The following is a 27,631-nucleotide window of genomic DNA, read 5'->3' as shown; positions in this document are numbered from 1 at the left end:
TAAGCAGCTAGTAGAAGAGTTTCTAGTAAAACGTATGCTCATTTAACAACTCTCAGGCATACTCATTGTGACTGGCTCTGCGGAGATGCCAGGTGGTTCCAGACTTTGAAAATAGTGTCTATGAAATTTAAATCTTGGTTCAGACAGATATCAGATGTAGGTCCTTTGTTTGCCTGAGAGTTACTTTTTTTTTTTCATTCAAAAACTACTTAAAACTGGTTAAGATAAGCAATAGGGTAATTGCCAGATGGTTCTCTTTGCTTATTTCTAGGTAGAGTTGTCTCTGGAAAGAATCAAAATATATTAATGCTTTGAAAAGGCAGCCCCTCAAAATATATTTGTTTGCTGACACAAGACCTTGCACCTCCCAACAGGCCTGGGCATTTTAATCCACTGTTGTTCATGAAAAGCACATGGATTTTAAAAAACCAACTCACCTGTCACCTGGTTCCCCAAGCAGCAGGTCCCCAGCACTCCCATTATACCTGTTGCGCTACTTAGCACCATGTACTGTGACTGTCTTCCTCACCAGATTGGTTCCCCAGGGGCTAGGTCAGTCCTGGGGCCGCTGTTGAGAATGACACAGGGCTGGTCAGCACAGCGTGAACCTGTGACTTAAGAAAGACATGTAATGAGCAACGTAATATCTGGTGGAGGAAGGTGGGCCTTTGGATGTCATTTAAAGTAATCTTTCGAACATGTAATAATTGAAGAGAAATGTTAAAATGTGTTTTGGTAATGAGACTGAGTGACAGTTTTTTCTATATGGCACTTTATAGTTTCAGCAAAAAAATTAATGGTTGAGAGATAGTCAACCATGGTAGTGTTAATTGCTCATCCCGGTAGTTCTTTGTGAGGCACAGTATACAAGGCACTCACCAAAGGTTTTGTTGTTTGTGTGTTTTATTGTGTGCCCTTTGAGACAAAAACGTGAGATCCAGAGGTCAGTCACCCAGAGCCCTAACACTGTTTTATTGTCCTAGACTGACAACCTAGAGGAGAGATTCGACTCAGAAGGGAGAGGAACAGTCCCTGTATGAGAATATGACCTAATGACACTCAGAACTCATGTTCCAGATCTGTCTATGAAGCTGCCCACTGGCCTCACTCAAAACCAGCATATGTGTGTCCCCTGCCTAGTTCTGTGCTCTCCTCTGCCCCAGCCAAAACCCTTGGAGCCGTCATAGACTCCTTCCCTTGTTTCCTATTGAGACATTCATTGTTCTTGTTTCCTAGAGAACTCAAGTCTCTCATATCTTCATTGAAACACCCCAGACCCCCAAACCATCATCTTTTCAATTAGGTACCATCTTAATCAGTCTCTCTACTCTTTAGTTTGACCCCCTTCCATTTTCCACTCTAAAGAGATCCTTCTAAAACCCAAGTGTGGCCATGCCGTTGCTTACAACCTTGGTTTACTTACACCCTTTACTAGTTGGCATCTGATAGGTGCCAGGAACAGATTGGTGCACACAATTAAAAGAAGACAATGTGGTAGAAAGTAACCAGGCAGCTGCTTTAGATTGGGAGCCCAGGGGAAGTTCCTGGAGGTGCTGAGGTGGCAGTGGTATAACAAGCCAGCCTTTGAGACCAGAGAGGTGCAGAGGGTACAGGGGCTGCAGGGAGGAATGGAGCTCGGTGGGTTTGAGGATCAGGAAGAAAGCCAGTGTGGTGAGGCAGTAGCAGAAAAGCGGAGAGGGTAATGAGGTTGGAGAGGTCGGCAGGAGCTAATCCCCATGGCCTGTGTGGGCAGGAGTGGAAACAGCAACTGGGTGAATGCGGTGCCATTTCTTTAAACAGGAAGGCCTGGAGGAGGAACAAGTTTTGGTGGGGAGATCAGGAGGTGTATCACGTCCATGTTAAGTCTAAGATGCCTCCCTTTTAGACATCCAAGTGACCATTTACGAATTAATGAATTTCTGATGGATAGTTCCTTGCAGCTAAGAGCAGCTCTAGATAAGCTTAGATCAGCATGTGCGTAAGGACTGTGAGGGTGTGGGGTCTGTGTAAACACCGAAAAGCTGCACCTAACTTGGGCGAGGGGAAAGGTGAGTCAGGAAGGCTCCGGAGGCCCAACCTGCCCAGAGTTACTGTGCGCTCGGACCAGCCCAAAGCTCAGAGTGAGTGGTGGGAAAAATAGGCCCACGTCACGATCCACACCTTCCTGCTTTCCCAAACCCTTCCATCAAGCCCTCTGAAACTCACAGTCCGCCAGGAGCACACTCTTAATTCTCTTCTCTGAACAGTGGCTTTCTCAGTGTCACTACCTCTGTCCCCTTACCCCTCACAGGTGGACACAAACAGTCATTAATGTTTGCACCTTCACTCTGGTCCAGGTACTCTCCAAGAGCGACATGTCAGCCCAGGGCTATAAGCAAAGCACCCGCAGTAGAAACTGCGGAACAACATGCAAAGCTACCACGCGGTTGTGGGTGGCATCCCTATAAATTGCTGCTGCTGCCTCCTGGCAGGCGAGGCTTTGCAGTGCTGCAGACCTTTTCCTCATTAAAGCCAGTCACCTCCAAGGATGCTACCTCTCCAGCAAGGGAATTCCGTTCTCCCATACCATCTACCCCACCCACACTTTGCAAAAAAGAGAATTCCATTTAAGTTGCATATGCCAACAAGATCTCATTGCTCAGCTCTGGAAGACTCTCCACTCAAAACCTTCCAAATTAACTTTCAGAAGCCCAGGAAATGATCCAGCCACACATACACACACACACTGAGACCACCAGCAAACACCAGTTGTTGCCTTCAGCTCCTTAATTTGACTTGGGAATTATGAAACCCCATCTTCTGTTGCTTCTTTGTAATCTCACTCATGAAAGAAAACCCACATATATGGTGGACCCACCTTTCATCACATAAATACTGTGTCCTGACCAGGCTGCCCAGAGAACAGGTACCAGAAGGAGAGCAAAAGAGGCTCTTGGATTTACCCCACGAATGGTCTCCGAAGACACTAGAAGAGATTGTTGGGGAGGAGTGATGATTATAGAACGTTATAGATCTCATTTTTTCCATCATCCAAATATTGGTAGGGATTGACTTCTTGGAAAATTGTAATGGTAGACAAGTCACTTTAGCCTCTTCCAACCTAATTTCTTAACTTGTGAAGTGGAGATAATAACTGATCTACCCTGTCAGGTTGTAAGGAGTAAAATGAGATATGTCGAACAGTCACTTGACATTAAAAAATTGAAGGTTGGGGAGGTAGTTGTTGAATTTAATTAATTCTGATCTTGGTCATATTATTTCTGCATTCCCATTTTCTCCATCTGTTGAAGTAAGGATTGGCCTCTTGCTGAGTATCTTCCTGCTCTTGAAATGAAGAAGAAAGTGTCCCCATCCACGAAGGTGGATTGAGTTAGTAGCTGTTAGACTTTCTTGGGGGTAAGAAACACCTGGAATGCTGCATGTTCAGTCTTTCTGGGTGGCGGCCTCGACGCTTCTGGTGATGCCGGGACAAGTGACAGACTGAAATCAACTCTGAAAACTCAGTGTTTAGCCAGTCAACTAACTTTGGTACCAAAGTTTCCATTCTAGGTTTGGACCAAGTTTTTTTTTTCCAGTGCAGGGTTTCTGGAAGTCAAGGTATGGAAGGACCTGAAATGCCCTGTGAGGTGTCTCACACATTATCACCTCATTAAGTGGCCCCATAAAGCCTGCTGAGAGGGTTAGCGGGATCTGGCTCTAGGGTGTGGGGACCAGTGACCCTATGGATAGTTGAATTGGCATGGCAGTAGCTTAAATATACCAAGATGTCCTCATTTTTTAAAGTTCCTTTCTGCTGGGACTATGCCCCCATATAAAAGTGCCTCTGCTGTCTGTCCCTTTTTAGGCTGCCCCCTGCCCTTAAAGAACCTGCCACTTGCAGGAATAGGGTGGCTTTGCCTGACAAGATCTTGACTTGCAATACTCAGTTGTTCTGTTGGGAAGATGGGGATGGGTGAGGTGGAAGCAGATCTGGTCAAGAAAGTATAAAACAAATGCAAGTAGGAAGAGAGGCAGTGAAAATAAGGAAAAAGATCTCCAAGAGTTTGGAACTTCTTTGGAGCTTTAAGTTCCAGTATAAGCTGCACAAATTTGAAATCTTGCTAAAGGAGGCCTGTTGTGGCAGCAGGTTCATCATTTCTGCCACTGAAATTGTAAACAGTTGAATATAAGCGCCTTTCTGGATGCATAGACCCGGCTCGGCGTTGGATGATCAGTGGAGAGGAGCAGGATTATACTGAGAGTCACTTTCCTGGCAGGTAATTTCTTTTAAAAAATGCCTTTTTAACGCAGACGTAGAGAATGGACTTGAGGACATGGGGAGGGGGAAGGGTAAGCTGGGACGAGGTGAGAGAGTGGCATGGACATACATATGCTACCAAATGTAAAACAGATAGCTAGTGGGAAGCAGCCGCATAGCGCAGGGAGATCAGCTCGGTGCTTTGTGACCACCTAGAGGGGTGGGATAGGGAGGGAGGGAGGGAGACGCAAGAGGGAGGAGATATGGGGATATATGTATATGTATAGCTGATTCACTTTGTTATAAAGCAGAAACTAACACACCATTGTAAAGCAATTATACTCCAATAAAGATGTTTAAAAAAAAAAGATGCCTTTTTAGACTCAGAAAGCGCAAAAGGCAATCATATCTCCTTGTAGGCCAATCCACTGTTTGAGCAAAGGGTAAAAAAATTAAACTAGTATGTAGTCTTGTACAACTTAAATTTCAGTGTTTTAAACTCTGTCTATAAGCATTTATCTGTACACTTAGAGAAAGCTGTTCTCTTTCTTCTCACAGGGCTGCCACAGGGCTCCTCCTCCTGCTGAGCTAGCCTTTCTCAGGTTCTCAGCTGCTATTCAGAGCAAACATGCTAATTACTGCCTTAAACCTCCTTTCTAACTTCTTAAAGGGCACACATCCCTTTTCTTCCTACCATGTGGAAACTCCCCTCAGACAAGATATATAATGTTCTCAACAGAGTTACAGCTTTCTTCTCCAGCTGTAAAAGAAAACCTCTGATTACAGTTGTTTTAATGGAATATATGTACCTGTGAGTTAGATAAAATGCAAACTGTTTCAGGAAAAAACCAGTCTGGTTAAGCCAAAGAAACATCATTAGCGAGGCCTGTGTTGACTTTCTTGTAAGTGGAATTATGAAGAATATGTATTTACATAGCAATGTACATTTTAAGATCAAGAGAAAAATGATTAAGTCTTCTTTTATAATGCTTTAATATTTTAGAAGGGGGGCAGGGATGAAGACTGGTTTTAACGTAATTGTGGCAGGTAGATACATTTTATCTGGGATATTGCTTTGTATTGCTTTGGTTTTGCCTCTGTAAATTTGTTATTGCTGAATCTGAAGACTGTTAACCCAGGAGAATGAGAATTAGACCAGGAATTATAGGATATTTAAAACCCACAGTGAATGGCCAGCATCTGTGCCCACCATATCCATGTTTGAAGTTCATTCCATATGTGATCATTAAAACTTTAAGCTTTGTGAGCACCTTGGTAGAAATAATGACTAGTACCTGTACTAATACATGTTTAGAGAACATTATCATCATTTTTAAAAAGTCGTTAAATACTGTGCCTGTCCTATTAAAAAAATGCTGTTGTATTAAAAAGATAAATGTTCAAAACAAGTGCATGAAAGTGGCGACATTGCTGGGTGTAAGCATTAGTAGTGGATTGTTTTACAAGCTAGCTCCTCCTGGACGCCTGCACTGCCATCCCCAGCTTCCTGTGCCCTTGCAGATAAGCCCAAAGGTCTCTGCTGTTCAGGAGGCCATCCTGGGATTGCTGCTAGGCCCTCATTTTCCCTACTTCTTTTTTTAATCTTTTTTTTTTTTTTTCCTGGCCACGTGGCACGTGGGATCTTAGTTCCCCAACCAGGGATTGAACCCATGCCCCCTGCAGTGGAAGTGCAGAGTCTTAACCACAGGACTGCCAAGGAAGTCGCATCCCTTCTGTTTTTATACAGAGTGTCTTAGGATACCCTACACGTCATTTAAAAAATACTCTTCTCCTTCACCGTCGAGCACATTCTGGGTTGATTGGGGGGATTTTTGGTTTGTTTTCCTCATTGATTTTCTTAAAAGATTCTCCACCCTCCTCCTTTTTTCCCATCTGGGTACTGTTCCCAGTTTGTTGAGACGAAATTGAGGCTGAAATTAATTAACTGGCCCAGGCTGGTCGAGCGGAGGAGGCAGGACCGGACGCTGGTCTCCTGTCTCCTGTGGAGCCCCTGCTGCTGGTCCACCTCCACTGCCACTTCCCTGGACAGCTCCACCCCAGGAAGGAACCCAGAGCCTCCTCTCCAACCCAACTGTCTCTCCATTTTTCTCTTTTTGTGTCTTTGTCTCTTTTTAGGCTGCCCATATTTGAGGCAGGAACCAAGAAAAAGAGCCCACTGAATATAAGGCAGGCAAATCCAGGAGATGTCAGCAACGACTGGAACATGTCTTTAACTGGATTGTTTTCTCCCCTCCACTTTAGGATAAACAAGAAAATGATAAGGAAAAAAGCTTGATAGCAGAGATTTATTTTGAAAAGCAAGTTTTAAGTTATACCTCCGAGTCACTTTGATTTAAAAAAAAAAAAAAGCCTAGTCTCTACCTAGTATCTTACAAGAGTATTCCTAATAATAGAATCATCACTCTGAGGCAATAGAGAATAATCAGTTCAATTCAAAATAGTGTAGACTCATGTGTTCCAGAAAGGGTTTCTAGTTTTGCCTTCAGTTACCCAGAAAATGTCATTTGAAATTAAACTCTTTCCTCATCATTCCAGTTGAGATATTGCTCAAAGTCCACAACATTGTGTTCTTAAATGGAATTTTTCTCAGAGTAAGTAGCTTTTAGAGCAGGGGCCACTTGTGTCCTCTCCTCATCAGAGTCCTGCTGCACAGATGCTGGAAGGGCTCCCCTTCCACTGTGCCTGCCAAGTGAGGGTCCCGCCACTTACGCCACACACACCTAGGGCTCACGAGACACATCTCAGACCCCCGTGGCTGTAGCTTATCACCAAGTCCTATTGGTTTTATCTCCAGATCTCTAAGTGCAGCCTCTTGTATGCACTTCCACCCCCAAACCCCCGTACCCAAACTCTTCTGTGACATGCCTCACCCAACAACAGGCCATCTTTGACCCCACATTCCTGCTCACCAGCTCTCTGCGCCTTCAGAATCCTGCCCCACTGTGTCAGCTCTCCACACCCTGAGTGCTTGTTCCTGCAAGGCAGTTTGTTCCTTCTGCCCTGACATCTGAATGCTTTCCTGACCTGCCTCACTAGGTCAGGGATACTACCTCTAAGCTCTAAAGTACTATTTACCTCTTAACACATCACAGTTTTGGTGTCTTACCTACAGACCATTCCATAAGTTCCCCAGTGGCAGACTTTTGATCTTCAGTTCAGCCCCCTTGCCTGGCACATAGGCAGGTAAAATTGGTTGAATGAATAAGAAGGAAAGATGATTACGTTTCTGAAGTTGATACCATTTAAGAAAACTTAAATATCAAGGCAAAGACCACCGAGAATCAAAGGCACTTTGATCATATGGTCTCTTACAACCTTTAGAGAAACCAGGATATTAGAGGGAAAGATAAGGAATAGAGAAAACTTGAGCCGACACAGACCAAACTAATTGGGTTCTTATTAATTTTCTTCTAGCCCATGTCTCCATTTTCTCGACTTTGCAGTTCTATGCTGTAAACTCAGAATTGACGTGTTAATAAGGCAAATTAAAGGTCCCAAGAACAGCTCATTAGGAAATCAAAATCCTTTCTTCATTTTCAGTAGGATAACTTGTATTTCGTGATTCTGTAAAGAAGCACCAGCCTGGCTTTTTACTGTTAACCAGTGGTTACTCACCTTCACCTATCATGGAGGCACAACAGATGCCTTACTTCCAGTGCACCTAACGTGTGAAAGTCCAGATTTGTAAAATAGCAACAACAAAAAAAGAGATGGGATAGAATCTTCTAGAGAAAAGACACCCTTCCCCAGCTGCATCTTAGACCTAATAAGTTTTCATTATTTGTTTGCTGAATGGTAAAGTGAACAAATCCATCGTAGAAAGGCATGTGCACTCTGAATGTATTCTTCATGTGCTCAAGGTTGTGGGTAAATTCTGGCCTCCTCTGTTTGGCAGATGAAGTACAGAAAAACAAGAAAGGACATTGTTAATGAAGAAAAAAAGTCCTTTAATCCCAAACCTTGTAGCCTAATTCAAAGCATCAAAACTTCAGTGTAAACCCATCTGCAAGTACAAAGACAGTACAAGTACAAATTCAGGGAACAGGCTTTTTCCTCGTGGATCGAAACAGAGGCCAGGGATGCAGCTGGGAGACGCTGCCAGAACAGCCGCACTTAGATTTTGACCTTGGTCATGCTGTCATGCGTTTTGTTCCACTTCCAGGGCCAGTCACCCCTCAACTCCCACTGAGCCACAAAGACATTTTTTATATGTTTATAATGTGGTTTGAAAAGCTTTCCCAAAGAAGCTAATATTTTTCAGGGTCAGCAGCAGAACCACTTTTTGACTGGGGTTTTTATGGGAGGAAAATGGGAATCTAAATGAGTAATTTTATCCCAGATTTTTATATCTAAAAGATGACAGTTGGATTAAAGAAAGTTGTGCATGTGTGTTTCCTCTCCTGGTTTTGAGGGGAAGCAGATGACTCTATCCTGGAGGCAGAGAAGATGAGCCGCTAGGCTCTGGGTGTGTTGTGAGGAACCATGCCACCGGCTGGATCTCGGCCCCTCATCGTGAGGGGTCCAGAAGCAGAGGTGGAAATTATTGTAGATTATCCTAACGTGAGTGAGGGGTTGCATAACAAGGGTGGGGACAGGCTGGGAGAACTGTGGCTAGGAGCACGTGGCAGGTGACACTGGTGCAGACAACCTGAGTCAGCGTCATCAAACAGGCAGGGGCAGTACCTACAGGGCACAGCAGGCCAGCCCGCAGGGCCCTTTTCCTCACTCTGGTTTTGCTCAGCTTTGGACGCTTTTGACCCCCTGCTAGTGTTTAATTTGTACTCGATTGTTTTTATTCCTTGTTTGTTTGTTAGATTTTATTATTATTTATTTTTGGCTGTGTTGGGTCTTTCTTGCTGTGCGCAGGCTTTCTCTAGTTGCAGAGAGCGGGGGTTACTCTTCACTGCAGTGCGCGGGCTTCTCATTGCGGTGGCTTCTCTTGTTGCGGAGCACGGGCTCTAGGCCTGTGGGCTTCAGTAGTTGTGGTTCACGGGCTCTGGAGCGCAGGCTCAGTAGTTGTGGCGCACGGGCTTAGTTGCTCTGCGGCATGTGGGATCTTCCCAGACCTGGGCTTGAACCCCGTGTCCCCTGCATTGGCAGGTGGATTCTTAACCACTGTGCCTCCAGGGAAGCCTCTCCTTGTTTATTTAAAACCTTTCCTTCCAATGCAAAAGTGCTTCACAAAACATTAAAAATACTTCCCATTAATCTGTATTGTTCAAGGATAGAATTAGGAGGGGAAATAAAATGAAAGTAATAGTGAATAGTAGCTAAGAGAGGCAGTGTTCAGAGATTTGGCCAAGAGCTGTCCATACAACTCCCTCAGAGGTGAAATACTGTTGAAACACACACAGCAACTCAAATTACAAAAAGACTGACAGCAGATGCTCAGGACCACCCAGGGTCTGCTTGTTTCAGCCAGTATTCTAAAGGAAAAAAATTAGTTCCAAAAAACAATTTTTAAACTTAGTTTGTCTTAATTTAATAGAATCTACTTGGTATGTGTTTTCTAATTTTGACATCAGTAACTGCCAAAAATATGACACATTATAGGGACTTCCCTGGCAGTCCAGTGGTTAAGACTCTGTGCTTACACTGCAGGGGGGCACGGGTTTGATCCCTGGTCATGGACCTAAGATTCTGCTTCCCGCACGGTGTGGCCAAAAAAAAAAAAAAAAAAAAAAAGACATGTAAGCCCTAACAATTATATAACTCTTTCTAGTTTATAAAACACTCTCACAGTTATTTCGAACAACTTTATGAGGAAGGAAAACAAAGTTGACCCTTGAACAGCACGGGGATTAATCCGAGTATAACTGATAGGTCAGCTCTCCATACCCTCGGTTCCTCCACTTTTGCAGATTCGACCAACCACGGACTGTGTACTACTGTAGTGTTTACTATTGAAAAGCATCCACGTATAAGACCCAGCAGTTCAAACCTGAGTTGTTCAAGGGTCAGCTGTATTGTTAGCCCCATTTTGCAGATGATAAAATTGATGTGACTTTTTTGGCTTTCATGCAAGAGCTGACACCCTCAGGTTCTCTTTCCATTGGCCCCTGTGCTGCTTCACACGAGCGTAGTATTTACATTAGACCATCCATGTTTATTCTGAAAAGCCAGTCAGACCGGGAGCTTTTGTCTTGAGGCACAGTTAGCCGTTAGCCAGTGGATGCTGCTGACACGACTGATGGCATTTAAACTAGTATCATCATAATTTTTTAAGATTTAATGGTTTTTCTGGAACAGCTATGGGACATAGATGCTACTTTAAAATATATACTTCTCGTAGCACTGAGTAAATGGTTGTGGAAGGACTGACTGGGTGTCTCTCCCCGCTGAGGGGGTCTCTGAAGCCTTAGTGGTGCTCTGGGCTGTGGTGTGGGCTCCAGAGGCTGGTGCCAATCCCTTCTTCCAGGTCTTGAGAATGGCAAACAGCAGCAGAACTTTCCAGCTGGTCTCGTGAGCTTTCAGGGGACATAAAGAGATTAACTCTAAGGAAGCAAGAACCCAAAACATAGAGGGTTTTGTATGTATTGCTTTGGCCAACACCTTGAAGTGCTCTTGAAAGAAAATCGACAGGGTGCGGAGTTGCCTCAAAGAAAGCTGCTCCCAGGGCAGCTCTACCTGTAAAAGGGGCAGCTCTTTACAGGTAGACTGTGTCGCTGCCACGTGGCTGGAGTAGACCGCTCGGCGGCAGAGGCTTCTGTCCTAGATATGGAAGGCATAATTAAAAGGAAAAGGAAGATCTTGCTGGTGGCCAAAAATTAACACATACCTTGTTCCACATGTTCCATGCTCTACTAGCACCAGCTTTTAAACTCATGTTGAAGAGTATTCTCGTTAGTTATCTCCACGTTCTCAAGTGTGTCAGGCATCGCGTTCATTCCATCAGCCCACATTAACAGTTCCTACAGTGTGCCGGGCCCTGAGGATACAAGAATGAGTCTTGCAGTTTGGGGGGTGTGGAGGGTGGACAGACATGAAAAAGTTAATACTGTAAGCACGAGCAGAAGTGTGTGCAGTGCTGGCTAAAAGCCATCTTGGGCACAGTAGTGGCAACGTCTGTGATCTTTAAAGCTCTAACGGAACTGATCATCATCAACACTAACAATACCCTGACCCAAATGCTTCAGTGCACTGAGGCTGCTCAGAGATGCTCGTTAAGCAGAGCGACTATTCAGGTCGCCGTTACATCTCATAGGAAAGACATTCCTGTAAATGAAGAGGCATGCAAAATTCTCCCTCAGAGCTTCCTTTGGATATGAACTAAACTGCTTTTAGGTGATTCGGCTCCAGCAATTTGCCACCTCCAGTATTTCCCAAGATTTACAGTATCAAGAAATGCACAGTGGCTTAAAAATAACCTTTATTCCCCCCTAAATAAACGAAAGATTCACTGTTGAGATGATTGGACCGTTGCTTGTTGTAAAAAGTACTTTGATTTAGAAACCATGATTGAAAAGTCCCACTGTGTGTCTCACTTGTGTGGGGAACAGTATTGTGTGGACTTATCTCTCCTGGAGATAAATATCATTAAACTTGTAACAACAGTGGCGTCAAAAACAAAGGACATTTAGCTGTACAGTGACTTTATTAAATTATTTGCACTATGGGAGAGTGGTAGTATACATAGTTTCTTCAGGTAAAAACTAAAGAACAAAAAATCCAGTTGGAAATGGTACTGGCCTGGGTATTGATTTTAGGATAGAAGGGGTGAATAGAAACAGAAGCTATTATACAGGTAAGTTTTTATATTGTCTTTGGCACCTGGCATGTAGGAAGTACTTTTCAAATGTTGGATAGTTGAGTAAATGAAGGGGACTAGAAGGCAGCACAGTGTGGTATAAAGAATGGTTGAACCTTGGGGTTCAGAAGAAAAGAGGCTTTAGTTCTAAGTTCTGGTACTTCTAGTTATGGGATCTTCAGCAGGTCACCTTGCTTCTAGCCTCTTTTTGAACCAGAAAAAAAAAATGTGTTGAAGACAGACCCAGTGTCCCTTCCAGTTGCAGTGTCACTAATCTGATGCCAGACAAGCCTGATGCCTAATAAAGAGTGAGTGAAATTGTGGGGGTTTCCATGAGGGAGAAGCTTGTTACACTGAGGGATGTAACAGGAAAATGAACGGTCCCTTCTCTTACTGTGAGATTCTCAGGAAATCCCCACTTACTAGATTTCTATCACTGCTGTAACATATTACCACAAACTCAGTGGCTGAAAACACACACTTGTTATCTTACAGTTCAGATTAAGGCATCAGCAGGGCTGTGTTCCTTTCTGGAGGCTCTAGGGAAGAATTTTTCTTGTCTTTTCCAACTTCTACATTCTTGGCTCATGGCCTCTTCCTCCATCTTCATATCCAGCAGTGTTGCATCTCTCTGACCCTGCTTTCATCATTACATCTCCCTAAAGCCTGCAGCTCTGATACTTCTGGGAGAGGTTTTTTACTTTATGGAACCATGTGATTAGATTGGGGCCACCTGATAATCCAGCTTACCCTCCCCATCTGCACAGTCCCATTGCTGTGAGGCAAAGATTCTGAGGATGAAGTTGGACATCTTTGACATCTTTGGGAGTCAGTTCTGCCTATCATGCCCCACTGTCTACATTAGTCTGCCGGGGACAGAAGTATAATGGCGAAAGCACTAAATGGCTCCCAGGAATTCTGAAATCCTACCTCAGCCAGTCATAGCATCTCTCTGGGTCTTTGTTTTTCCTCATCTAAAAAGTTGGGGAGTTGACGGGACTTCCCTGGTGGTCCAGTGGTTAAGTCTCCGCGCTCCCAATGCAGGGGGCCAGGGTTCGATGACTGGTTCGGGAACTAAGATCCCACATACCGCAACTAAGCCCGCACACTGCACTAGAGAAGCCCGCATGCCACGATGAAGAACCAGTGCAGCCAAAATAAAATTAATTAATTTTTAAAAGTTGGGGGGTTGAAATTGGACCAGTGGTTCTCAAACTGTATTGGAGCATCAGAATTGCCTGGAGATTTGTTGCACATTGACATGGGGCTTGAGAATTTGGATTTCTTTATCTTTTAAATTCTTTTATTGTGCTGAAATACACTTAACATAAAATTTACCATCTTAACTGTTTTTTTGTTTTTTTTTTTTTGTGGTACACGGGCCTGTCACTGTTGTGGCCTCTCCTGTTGCAGAGCACAGGCTCCGGACGCGCAGGCTCAACAGCCATGGCTCATGGGCCCAGCCGCTCCGCGGCATGTGGGATCTTCCCAGACCAGGGCACGAACCTGCGTCCCCTGCATCAGCAGGCAGTCTCTCAACCACTGTGCCACCAGGGAAGCCCCTTAACTGTTTTTTTGTTGTTTGTTTTTTTATTGAAGTATAGTTGATTTACAATATCATGTTAGTTTCAGGTGTACAGCACAGTGATTCAGTTATACATATATATATATATATTCTTTTCCAGATTTTTTTCCCTTATAGATTATTACAAAATATTGAATATAGTTCCCTGTGCTATACAGTAGATCCTCGTTGTTTATCTGTTTTGTATATAGTATGTGTATATGTTAATCCCAACGTCCTTTTTTATCCCTCCCCACCCCCCCTTTCCCCTTTGGTAACTGTGAGTTTTGGAAATAAGTTCACTTTTATCTTCTTTTTTTTTTTTCTTTGAAGATTCTACATATAAGCGATATCATATGATACTTGTCTGTCTCTGTCTGGTTCACTTCACTTAGTATGGTAATCTCTAGGTCCGTCCATGTTACTGCAAATGGCATTATTTCATTATTTTCTATGCCTGAGAATATTCCATTGTGTATACATACCACATCTTTATCAAGTCATCTGCTGATGAGCATTTAGGTTGCTTCCATGTCTTGGCTATTGTAAATAGTGCTGCAGTGAACATTGGGGTGCATGTATCTTTTTGAATTATAGTTTTCTCCAGATATATGCCCAGGAGTGGGATTGCAGGATCATATGGTAACTCTGTTTTTAGCTTTTTAAGGAACCTCCATACCGTTCTCCATAGTGACTGTATCAATATATATTCCCACCAGCAGTACAAGAGGGTTCTTTTTTCTCCACACCCTCTCCAGCATTTATTATTTATAGACTTTTTTATGATGGCCATTCTGGCCAGAGTGAGGTGGTACCTCAGTGTAGTTTTGATTTGCATTTCTCTAATAATGATGTTGAGCATCTTTTCATGTACCTGTTGACCATCTATATGTCTTCTTCGGAGAAATGTCTATTTAGATCTTCTGCCCATTTTTTGATTGGGTTGTTTGGTTTTTTGATATTGAGCTGTATGAGCTGTTTGTATATTTTGGAAATCCCTTGTCAGTCACATTGTTCGCAAATATTTTCTCCCATTCTGTAGGTTGTCTTTTCATTTTGTTTATGCTCTCCTTTGCTGTGTAAAAGCTTTTAAGTTTAATTTGGTCCCATTTGTTTATTTTTGTTTTTATTTCCATTACTCTAGGAGGCAGATCCAAAAAGATAGTGCTGTGATTTATGTCAAAGAGTGTTCTGCCTATGTTTTCCTCTAGTGTAGTTTTATAGTATCCAGTCTTACATTTAGGTCTTTAATCCAGTTTGAGTTTATTCTTGTATATGGTGTTAGAGAATGTTCTAATTTCATTCTTCTACATGGTAGCTGTCCAGTTTTCCCAGCACCACTTACTGAAGAGACTGTCTTTTTTCCATTCTATATTCTTGCCTCCTTTGTCGTAGATTAATTGACCATAGGTACATGGGTTTATTTCTGGGCTTTCTATCCTGTTCCATTGATCTATATGTCCTTTTTTGGTCCAGTACAGTACTGTTTTGATTACTGTAGCTTTGTAGTATAGTCTGAAGTCAGGGAGCCTGATTCCTCCAGCTCCATTTTTCTTTCTCAAGATTGCTTTGGCTGTTCAGGCTATTTGTATTTCCATACAAATTTAAAATTTTTTTGTTCTAGTTTTTTGTAAAATGCCATTGGTAATTGGATAGGGATTGCATTGACTCTGTAGGCTGACTTGGATAGTATAGTCATTTTAGCAATATTGATTATTCCAATCCGAGAAAGCAGTATATCTTACCATCTCTTTGTGTCGTCTTCAATATCTTTCATAAGCATCTTACAGTTTTCAGAGTACAGGTCTTTTGCCTCCTTAGGTAGGCTTTTTCCTAGGTATTTTGTTCTTGTTCTTTTTTTTTTTGGCTGTGCCATGAAGCATGTGAGATTTTGTAGTTCCTTGACCAGGGATCAAACCCGTGTCCCTGAGGTGGAAGCGTGGCATCGTAACCACTGGACCGCCAGGGAATTCCCTATTTTATTCTTTTTGATGAGATGATAAATGAGGTTGTTTCCTTAATTTCTCTTTCTGATCTTTTGTTATCAGTGTATAGAAATGCAGTAGATTTCCGTGTATTAATTTTGTATCCTGCAGCTTTACTGAATTCATTGATGAGCTCTCGTAGTTTTCTGTTAGCATCTTTAGATTTTCTATGTATAGTATATCATCTGCAAACAGTGACAGTTTTACTTTTCCAGTTTGGATTCCTTCTGTTTCTTTTTCTTCTTTGATTGCTGTGGCTAGGACTTCCAAAACTATGTTGAATAAAAGTGGCAAGAGTGGGCATCCTTGTCTTGTTCCTGATCTTAGAGGAAATGCTTTCAGCTTTTCACCATTGAGTATGATGTTAGTAGCTGTAGGTTTAACCGTTTTTAAGTATTGAGTTGGCCAAAAGCTTTGTTTGTTTCCGTAAGATGGCTCTAGTAGCGCTTGGTTGTCTTTAACTTCATTCGAAACAGTTTTGTTAGATTGTATCATGACAGCTATTGCATCAGAATGGATTTAAAAAATGACATCAAAATTGGTGAATTTTTATGTAGCCATTTTAATATTGAAGATGGAAGAAAACAACATTTTGGGCATATTATGCTTTGTTATTTCAAGAAAGGTAAAAACCCAACTGAAACGCAAAAAAAGATCTGTGCAGCGTATGGAGAGGGTGCTGTGACTGATCGAACGTGTCAAAAGTGGTCTGCAAAGTTCCGTGCTGGAGATTTCTCACAAGATGATGCTCCAGGGTCAGGTAGACCAGTTGAAGTTGATAGCAATCAAATTGAGACTTTAATTTTGAACAATCAACGTTATACCACGCGGGAGATAGCCAACATACTCAAAATATCCAAATCAAGCATTGAAAATCATTTGCACCAGCTTGATTATGTTAATTGCTTTGATGTTTGGGTTCCACATAAGTTAAGCGAAAAAAACCTTCTTGACCATATTTCCACATGCGATTTTCTATTTAAATGTAATGAAAACATTCTATTTTTAAAACAAATTGTGACAGGCGATGAAAAGTAGATACTGTACAATAATGTGGAATGGAAGAGATCGTGGGGCAAGCGAAATGAACCACCACCAACCACACCAAAGAAGTTGTATATGGTGGGATTGGAAGGGAGTCCTCTATTATGAGCTCCTGCCGGAAAACCAAACAATTAATTCCAACAAGTACTGCTCCTAATTAGACCAACTGAAAGCAGCACTCGACGAAAAGCATCCGGAATTAGTCACCAGAAAATGCATAATCTTCCATCAGGATAGCGCAAGACCGCATGTTTCTTTGCTGACCAGGCAAAAACTGTTACAGCTTGGCTGGGAAGTTCTGATTCATCCACTGTATTCACCAGACATTGCACCTTCGGATTTCCATTTATTTCCGTCTTTACAAAATTCTCTTAATGGAAAAAATTTCAGTTTCCTGGAAGACTGTAAAAGGCACCTGGAACAGTTCTTTGCTCAAAAAGATAAAAAGTTTTGGGAAGATGGAATCACAAAGTTGCCTGAATAATGGCAGAAGATAGTGGAACAAAAGGGTGCATTTGTTGTTTGATAAAGTTCTTGTTGAAAATGAAAAATGTGTCTTTTATTTTTACTTAAAAACCGAAGGCACTTTTTTGCCAACCCAATACATAGTTTTTAATTACACAGTGGTATTAAATACCTTCACATTGTTGTGTAACCATCACCACCATATGTCCCTATAACTGTTTTCATCTTGTAAAACTGAAACTCTAGGGCTTCCGTAGTGGCACAGTGGTTAAGAATCCGCCTGCCAATGCAGGGGACACGGGTTCCAGCCCTGGTCTGGGAAGATCCCACACGCCGCGGAGCAACTAAGCCCGTGGGCCACAACTACTGAGCCTGCACTCTAGAGCCCGGGAGCCACAAATACTAAGTCCGTGTGCTTCAACTACTGAAGCCCGCACGCCTAGAGCCTGTGCTCTGCAACAAGAGAAGCCACCACAATGAGAAGCCCTCGCACCGCAACAAAAAGTAGCCCCCACTCGCCGCAACTAGAGAAAGCCCACGCACAGCAATGAAGACCCAACGCAGCCAAAAATAAATAAATAAGTTAATATAAAAAAAAATCTGTGTGCAGGTTTAAAAAAAAAACCGAAACTCTATACCCATTAAATAAGACTCCACACTTTCTCCTCCCTCCATACCATGGCAGCCACCATTATACTATGATTAAATTATTCTAGATACCTCATATAAGTTGAGTCATATAGTATTTGTTTTTTGCTGACTAGCTTATTTCACTTAGCACAGTGTCCTCAAGGTTGTAGCATGTGTCAGAATTTCCTTCCTTTTTAAGAGTGAAAAATATTCCATTGTATGCATATACCGTATTTCGCTTAGCCGTTCATCCATCGATGGACACTTGAGTTGCTTCCACATATTAGCTATTGTGAATAATGCTGCTGTGAACATGGGTGTACAAATATTTTTCATACTCTTCTTTCATGTTGGTGGGATATATATGCAAAAGTGGACTTGCTGGATTATATGATAATTCTATTTTTAATTTTTTGAAGAACTGCCATACTGTTTTCCATAGTGTTTGTACCATTTTACATTCCCACCAGTAGTGCCCAAGTGTTCCAGTTTCTCCCCATCCTCACCAACACTGTTCTTTTCTGTTTGATAGTAGTTATTTTAATGGGTGTGAAGTGGTATCTCATTTTCGTTTTGATTTGCATTTCCCTAATGATGAGTGATGTTGAGCATTTTTTCCTTTGTTTATTGGCCATTTGTATATCTCCTTTGGAGAAGTGTCTATTCAAGTCCTTTGCCCATTGTTGAAATGGGTTGGGTTTTTTGTTTTGGTTGGGGTTTTTGTTGTTGTTGTTGTTATTTGGTGGAGTTTTAGGAGTTCTCTGTATATTCTGGATATTAATCCCTTATCAGATATATGATTTTCAAGTAGTTTCTCCCATCCTGTATGTTATCTTTTTACTCTGTTGCTAGTGTATTTTGATGTGCAACATTTTAAAATTTTCATGAAGTCCAATTTGTCTACTTTTTGTTATGTGGGCCTTTTGGTGTCATAACCAAAAAATCATTGCCAAATCCAATGTCATGAAACTTTTGTTTCATGTTTCCTTCTAAGAGTTTTATTGTTTTAGGTCTTACATTTTAGGTCGTTGGTCCTTTGTTAGTTGATTTTTATATATGCTGTTAGGTAAGGGTCCAACTTCATTCTTTTGCATGTGGATATCCAGTTTTCTCGGCACCATTTGTTGAAAAGACTGTCCTTTCCCCATTGGATGATCTTGGCACCCTTTTCAAAAATCATTTAACCATATACGGAAGGGTTTATTTCTGGGCTCTCTATTCTATTCAATTGGTCTATATCTCTGTATTTATGTCAGTGCTACACTGTTGACTACTGTAGCTTTGTAGTAAGCTTTGAAATCAGAAGTATGGGTCCTCCGGCATTGTTCTTTATCAAGATTGTTTTGGCTATTCAGGTTCCCTTAATATTCCACATGGGAATTACCTGCCGGTCTAGAGGTTAGGACTCTGTGCTTTTACTGCCAAGGGCCTGGGTTCGATCCCTAGTTGGGGAACTAAGATCCTGCAAGCTGTGCGGCACAACCAAAAAAAAAAAAAAGATTCCATATAAATTTTAGGATAGGTTTTTCTATTTTTGCAAAAAACATCATTGGGATTTGATAGATTGCATTGACTCTGTAAGGTCACCCTGTAGATCACTTTGTAAACATTTTAATAACAGTAAGTTTTCTAATCCATGAGCATGGGATGTGTTGCCATTTATTCATGTCTTCTTTAATTTCTTTCAGCAGTGTTTTGTAGTTTTCATTGTACAAGTCTTTCACTTCCTTAGTTAATTCGTAAGTATTTTATTCTTTTTGATGCTACTGAGAATCAGAAATGCAACTGATTTTTCTGTGTTGACTTTGTATCCTGCTACTTTGCTGAATTCATTTATTAGTTCTAGCAAGGTATTTGTTTTTTGTTTTTTTTGTGATCTCTAGAGTTTTCTACATATAAGATCATATCTTCAAACAGAGATAATTTTACCTTTTTCTTTCCAGTTTGGACCCCTTTTATTTCTTTTTTTTTCTTAATTGTTATGGCTAGAATTTCCAGTACTATGGTGAATAGAAGTGGTGAAAGCAAGTGTCCTTGTTTGTTCCTCATCTTAAAAGAAACACCACTGGTCTTTCACCATTGAGTATGATAATCCTTGTCGGTTTTTCATATACGTCTTTTGTTTCCTAGTTTGTTGAGTGTTTTTATCATAAAAGGTGTTAAATTTTGTCAAGTGTTTTTTCTGCATACAATGAGGTGATCATGCATGTAGTTATTTCCCTCATGCTGTTGACATAACATATTACATTGATTTCTGTGTGTTGTACCATCCTTGCATTCCAGGAATGAATCCCACTTGGTCATGGTGTATAACCCTTTTAATGTGCTGTTGGATTCTGTTTGCTAGTGTTTTGTTGGGGATTTTTGCATCAATGTTCATAAAGGATATTGGTCTGTAGGGTTTTTGTGTCTGTGTATGTGTGTGTCTCTGTGTGTGTGCACACACCATTTTCTGGCTTTGGTATCGGGTGATGCTGGCCTCAGTAGAATGATTTTGAAAATGTCCCCTTCTCTTCAATTTTTGGGAAAAGTTTCCCAAGGACTGGTATTAGTTCATTCTTAAATGTTTAGTAGAATTTACCAGTGAAGCCATCATCAGGTCCAAGGCTTTTCTTTTTCGGGAGCTTTTTGACTACTGATTCAATCTCCTTACTAATTATAGATCTATTCAAATCTTTATTTCTTTGTGATTTAATCTTGGTAGGTTTTGTGTTGCTGGAAATTTGTACATTTCATCTAGATTATCCAATTTGCTAGTGTACAGTTGCTCATAGTACTCTCTTATAATCCTTTTTATTTCTGTAGAATCAATAGTAATGTCCCCACTTGGGTTTTTCTCTACTATTCTCTGTCTGTTCTCTGTTTCATTTATTTTTGTTCTAATCCTTATTATTTCCTTCCTTCTGCTAGCTTTGGGTTTAGTTTGTTCTTCTTTTTGTAGTTCCTTAACTTGTATAGTTAGGTTGCCTGCCACTTGGCTGGGAGTGGGAGATGGGCAGAATTAACTGCTGTTTACCACCCACATCTCCCCTGGAAGTTGCAGGTCTTCAACAGACTCCAGAGCTCCAGAGCAGTTACATCAGACAGATTCTGCCAGTGCAGTTATTTTTCCAGGTGTGGGGACAGATTCCCAGTGCTACTACTCTACAGTCTTCCCAGAATCCCAAAATTTGCATTTCGAACAAGTTCCCAGCTGATGCTGCTGGTCCAGGGACCACACTTTGAGAACCACTGACCTAAACTCTTTAAGGTCCTTTCTCTAAGGCCCTACCTAATAGGTCATACAGGGTCTTTCTCCTCTGGAAGTAATATAGTAAGTTAGTTGTGCTTTTTTAATTGAAAGAAGCATGCATCATTTTAGTGATGTGATTTCCTGGGGAGGGATGGGTTTGCTTTCTTGATGAGAAAAATGGGGCCTGTGGGCTGGTTCAGGGCAAGAAGCTTTGAGAAGCCCTCCCGGGGGCAGAGGGGTGTGTGTCGAGGTAGGAAGGAAATGGACAGTGTTCGGATCCGAGGGTGATGACAGGCCTGCTCCACAGGTGGCTGTTCGTCAGTCTGTGTCGTGTGTCTGGCACATGGTCATCTTGGGTCACATTTACGGAGCGCTTTTGATCCAGCCACTGTTGTAAGCCTGGATTAACACATTTAACCCTCACAATATCTCTGTGAGGTAGATCGTATTACCAGGTCCACGTTTGCAGCTTGAAGAAACAAAGTTTAGGACTTTGGCCAAGAACAACACAAAGATGGTCAGTGGTGGAATCACTTACCAGGGAGTTAGTTAGGTTCCAGAGCCCACATCCTTAACCTTATACAGCAGGGCCTCAAGTCCTAGGTCCCTTTCTGTATCAGTCAGGATATTTTGACTGCAAGTTACAAAATTAAACTAAAAAGTAATTTTTTTTTTTTTAAGAAAAGTGTCCTCCCCCTTAACAAGTCTGGAGATGGGATGGTCCTGGGGTTGGCTACTTTAGTGCTTAATCATGTCACAGAAATCCAGGTTCTCTCCATCCTGTCACTCTGCAGCCCTCAGCAGGTTGGGCTCTGTCTTCAGAGCTGTCCCCTTGTGGTGACGAGATGGTTGCTACAGATCTCACCATCCCCTTCTCACAGAGGTCGAGCGAGAAGATGACCTGTTCCTGCCTTTCTGTCTTGTGTCCTTGTTAAGAGAGCAAAACTTTCCCAGAAGTTCCTTTCCCTGCAGACTTCACTACCAGAAATGCTTGACACACCCATTCCTAAATGGCCACCACTGAGATTCACCCCCCAGGGGCGTGGGGAGGGCCTGGAGCATGAGTCCTCCGGATGGCTGACCGTTCGGGGCTCCTTTAGGAAGAAGGGGTGTAATGGGAATGGCTGTGGGTGACCACTGAGAAATTAGCCATGTTCATTCCCTCTGGTTGATGGTGAGACCTTTGTACTGAAGGTGCCCTGTGGCACTGATAAAAGCAGATAAAGTCTAGGGCTGCCCGAGAAGCTGCCAACTGTCCTTGGTTTACTCTGGGCCAAGTAGTCTTTTGTTTCTTGGCAAGGGTATGAGGGCACATGATAAACATTTACTGGTTGTCGGCACCCAGAAGAATGTTGGTCTTCTAGGGCTGTCTTACAGCCCCGTTCCTGCTGCATTTGCCTCTGGAGGATGCCAGGCGTGGTCAGCTGGGATCAGCTCTGACCTGGAGCAGGTTACTTCCCCTTATGGTGCTTTAGGAACCTCATCTGTAGAGTGGGGATGTCACAGGGTAGTTATGAGGACCAAATGAGCCGCATCATTCGGGTGATGCCTGACGCATGATTCAGGGTGCGCATTGGGCTGTGCTGTTGCTGGCATCTGTGTGGTTTTCCATCAGCATCAGCATTAGGGAAGCTTGATCCAGCTCCCTGTCATCCTGCTCCTGCTGCTGTGAGTTGGAGGTGTTCATTCCATGGCACCGTCCAGGTGGGCCTCACTTCACTAGGTGAGGCATTCCTGACTGCTGCAGGCCTGCAAGCCACACAGACCCTGATAGGCTGACATCCCAGGCAAAAGAGAAAAGAGGGAAGGGTGCCCTTTGGTCACTTTGCCCCAGGAAGGGTGTGTAGTATGTGTTGGGGAGCCATTTTCCACAAGTGTAACGGCTTATGGAGCACTTTTATTTTACCTAGAATCAGGAATCTGATTCCCTAGAATCAGAATCTGTATCATTCAGGTAGCCTTAGCTGTGTGTCCTCGGCCACCAGAAGGGTCTGCATCTTTCCTCAGTAGGGCCAATGTGGTTTTTCCAAGTACGATTATTGTTGACAGGACACAGGACTGAGCGATCATGGCAGCCACATCACATGATAGAGATGTGCCCCACTTTACGAAAACCTGACCAAAGAAGGAGGAGCATCTCAATTACAGAATAATGTCTCAGCCAGAAATTCATGGCAGGTTTCCTAGTGCCTTTAAAATAGGATTTGTGTGTAAAAATACCGTTTGCACACAGGAGCCCATATTTTCTGAAAAGAGAAATATACTTGTATTGGGCATTTGGGATAAGCAGAATAAAAATAAAATCTTCTTACGAAAATAAAAACTAGAAACCAAATTCCACTTTTAATTCTAAAAGGTTTATATATAACTCTACTATCGTACCCTCTTCTCCTACCCCAGACTTCCACAACAGAAATAGATGGGCAAGATCTGTAGGCAGTTCACCATAGTGGTGAGGACTGAGGAAAGGACAGGCAGGCTCACAGGCGGGTGGACAGTGGGCACACCAAGGGCAGGGCTGGGTGCCTGTGTTGTGCTGTTTGATTTATTTGTGAACATTTGTAAGGCCTGGCCTAAAACATTACTGCTGGATCCCTTGCATGGTGTGGTCAGTGAGTGGTGGTTAGAAATTGACAGCCTGTCCTGCTGCCAGACTTCTGTAACCGCAGAGACATGCGCTGAGGTCTGACCCACGGGGTCTGGGGAAGGCCTGGGGGAGAGGGGTGAGGTTGGGATGGTGACACGCCTGACTTCTTCCTTCCTTTCCAGAAATGTTCCCACTGCCAGGAGGCAGGCGCCACCTTGGGCTGCTACAACAAAGGCTGCTCCTTCCGTTACCATTACCCGTGTGCCATTGACGCAGGTAAGATGGGACCACAGACCCTTGTTCAGAGCATCCGAAGGGTAGGAAATAACATTTTGATTCTCTCTCCTTCATAGTTCTTTTTGTCTCTTCTGACCTTGTTCTGTTTGTAAATTCTGAAGGAATGCAGAGAAGATAATAAAAAGGAATTAAATGGGGTGATATTTTTTATAAATTTTATAATTCACAAAAGATTTACCTATTTAAGTGCACAATTAAATGATTTTTACCATTATATTCACAGAGTTGTGCAAGCACAATCACAATTAATTTTAGAGCATTTTCATCACGTCTTAAACTACTACCTTTTGGTGGTCTCTCTCCCTCACCCCCAGCCCCTGGCAACTACTAATCTACTTCCTATCTCTGTGGATTTGCCTTTTCTGGCCATTTCATGTAAATGGAATCACACAATATGTGGTCTTTGTGATGCGTTTCGTGTGACTTAGCTTCCTGTTTCTCTGGTTTATCCACATGGCAGCATGTGTCAGTACTTCATTGGTTTTATTTTCTAACAATATTTTATTGTAAGGATATACCATATTTTATCATTCTTCAGTTGATGCACGTTTAGGTTTTCCACTTTTGTATTATTATACAATAATAATACAAAATAATGCTGCTGTGAACATTCACAGACAAGTCCTTGTGTGGACTAAATGTTTTCATTTCTCTTGGGTATAAACCTAGGAGTGGAATTACTGGGTCATATGGTAACTCTATGTTTAACTGTTTGAGGAACTGTCGCACTGTCTTCCAAAGTGGCTGCACCATTTTACATCCCTCCAGCAGTGTGTGAGGGTTCCAGTTTCTCCACATCATCACCAACACTTGTTTTTATGTCTTTTTTATTATGGCCATCCCAGTGGGCAAGAAGTGGTATCTCATTGTGATTTGGGTTTGCACTTCCCTGACAGCTAATGATATTGAGCATCTTTGGTGAAGTTCAGTTTATCTGTTTTTCTTTTGCCACTTATGCTCTTTGTTGCTTGTTGCTTTTCTTATATTTAAGAAGCCATTGCATAATCCAAAATCACAAAGATTTATGCCTATGCTTTCTCCTAAGAGTTTTATAGTTTTAGCCCTTACACAGGTCTTTGATCCGTTTTGAGTTAATTTTTGTATGTGGTGTGAAGTAGGGGTCCAGTTCATTTCTTTCCATGTGGATTCCAGTTGTCCCAGCACCATTTGTAGAAAAGACTACTCTTTTCTCATTCGATGACCTTTGTCGAAAACCAGTTGACCATAGGTGTATGGACCTATTTCTGGACTCTCTCCAGTACCACACCGTCTTGTTTACTGTAGCTTTGTGGTAGATTTTGAAATTGGAAAGTGTGAATCCTCCGACTTCGTTCCTTTTTTTCAAGATTGTTTTGGGTATTCTGGGTCCTTTGCTGTTCTATATGAATTTTAGGATCAGCTTATCCATTTCTGAGGGGGGGGCGGGATTGCATTGAATCTGCAGATCAGGTTAGGGGTTGTCACCATCTTATAAAAAAAAAAATAGTGTGTCCTCCAACCCATGATCACGGGGTGTCTGTCTTGCCATTTACTTCAGTTTTTAATTTCTTTCAACGGTGTTTTGTAATTTTCAGAGTACACATTTTGCATCTTTTTTGTTAAATTTATTCCTAAGTATTTTATTATTTTTGGTGTGGTTATAAATGGAATTGTTTTCTTAATTCCATTTTCAGATTGTTCACTGTGACTGTATAGAAATATAATTGATTTTGGTGTATTGATCTTGTATCCTGGAACTTTGCTCCACTCACTGATTAGTTCTAATAGTTTTTTAGTGGATTTCTATATACAAGATGTGTCATCTGTGAGTAGATTGTTTTACTTCTTCCTTTCCAATCAGATGCCTTTTCTTTTCTTTGCCTAGTTGCCTGGCTAGACCTTCTAGATAATGTTGGATAGAAGTGGCAAGAGCTGGAACTTCCCTGGCAGTCCAGTGGTTAAGACTTCGCCTTCCAGTGCAGGGGGTGCGGTTCGATCCCTGATTGGGGAACTAGGATCCCACATACCTCGAGGCCAGAAAAACAAAACATAAAACAGAAGCAATATTATAACAAATTCAATAAAGACTTTAAAAATGGTCCACAGCCAAAAAAAAAAAGAAGTGGCAAGAGCTGACATCCTTGTCTTGTTTCTGATCTATCATGATGATAGCTGTGGGCTTTTCATAGATGTTCTTGACGCAACTGAAGAGGTTCCTTTCTATTCCTAGTTTGTTGTGTGTTTTTATCGTGAACTGGTGTGGGGTTTTGTCAAACCTTTTTTCCAGGTCTCTAGACATGATCAGAGCAGTGTTTTGCAGTGTAATAACTGTTGAAAGAAGGACACCTTTTGTCTGAGAAGTGCCATCCAATGAGCAATGCAGAAGACTGGAGTTCTGACTCAGAGCTTCAAGCAGCCTGGGAAATCCTCTTTCTTCCTCCTGACTTTTGGCTTTTTGTTGACTGTTTTCACCAGTTACTTTTTGAGCATCAGATGGGTCTGAGACCTTCACCTAGCAGGTTCTCATGCTTTCAGTCAGGATGGAGGAAGAGAAAATGGGAAGACAAACAAGAGTGCTCAAATGGCCTGGTGGCTGACCAGGTGATGGGAGCAGGTACAGAGGCATAAAGCACATGGAGTCGGATCCGACAGGCGTGGGAGGAATCTGAGTTCCTCTCGACCACCCTTCCTCCCAGCGCTCCTGACGTTTGCTTAAGTGTGTCCCCCTGCCTTTCACATCCTTCTCGTTGCCCCTCCTTTCCTCTTCCCTCTTTTCTTTCCAGGTTTCTGTAGGGGGTGCAGCTAAAAAGAACAAGAAAGGGAATTCCCTGGTGGTCCAGTGGTTAGGATTCCAGGCTTTCACTGCTGGGGGCCTGGGTTTGATCCCTGGTCAGGAACTAAGATCCTGCCAAGCGACACAGTGTGACGAAAAAAAAGAAAGGTACAGAAAGATAACGCTTATGCCAAAGTTATGCCAAACAAACTCATGAAAGTTTGTTTGCATGTGCTGAAGGGCAGCTGGTGGCCAGGGTGCCATGTGACCAGAGGGATAAGTGGGCAGTAAGAAGAGAGCCTTGAGGGCTTCCCTGGTGGTGCAGTGGTTAAGAATCCGCCTGCCAGTGCAGGGGACACGGGTTCGAGCCATGGTCCGGGAAGAACCCACATGCCATGGAGCAACTAAGCCTGTGCGCCACAACTACTGAGCCTGTGCTCTAGAGCCCGTGAGCCACAATTACTGAGTCCGCGTGATACAACTACTGAAGCACAACTACTGAAGCCCGAGTGCCTAGAGCCCGTGCTCCGCAACAAGAGAAACCACCACAATGAGAAGCCCGCGCACCCCAACGAAGAGTAGCCTCCGCTCACCGCAACTAGAGAAAGCCCGCATGCAACAACGAAGACCCAACACAGCCATAAATAAATAAATAAATAAATTTATTACATAAAAAAAGAAGAGAGCCTTGAAATGTCAGTTCAGGGAGTTTGGGTTTCAGTCTGTCCCTTCCATCCTCTGTCCTCCTCTACATGTTTACTTGTTGAGTCTGAGCAGTAATTCACCCTGGGTCGTGGTCTGGCATGTTCTATAGAACAGCCATTAAATCCTTCTCTCTCAGAAGCCCAACCACTGCCTTTTCTCATTTTCATGATACCGCCCAGGGTTACCTCAGAACGTTTTGTTTCTTTTTCTAGTTTAAGCTTCGTGATTTTTAATGAAGATGGTCAGGTTCTGGGTTTTCGGCAGTTGTGTGTAAGTCTTTTGTGGGGAATGCTGCAAGCATTGGCTTTCCCCGTCGGTGGGCGGTGAGAGGTGGTCTCCTGCATGGAGGCTCTGCCCAGCAGCCT

General features: G+C 42.6%; 1 protein-coding gene across 2 annotated transcripts in view; it reads left to right on the top strand.

The window, feature by feature from the left end:
- Positions 1–27,631, top strand: part of TCF20 (transcription factor 20) — a 96,055-nt gene that overhangs the window by 57,073 nt on the left and 11,351 nt on the right. For both annotated transcript variants that reach the window (XM_060025778.2, XM_069541216.1), the window contains exon 3: positions 23,695–23,788. In XM_060025778.2, coding sequence (XP_059881761.1) covers positions 23,695–23,788 — 94 coding nt within the window. The remainder of the gene's footprint in view (positions 1–23,694; positions 23,789–27,631) is intronic.

This window comes from Delphinus delphis, chromosome 11 (assembly GCF_949987515.2).
Source record: "Delphinus delphis chromosome 11, mDelDel1.2, whole genome shotgun sequence".
NCBI classification, from domain to species: Eukaryota; Metazoa; Chordata; class Mammalia; order Artiodactyla; family Delphinidae; genus Delphinus; species Delphinus delphis.
Note: the sequence above shows the minus strand (reverse complement) of the source record. Positions and strands in the feature narration are given on the sequence as shown.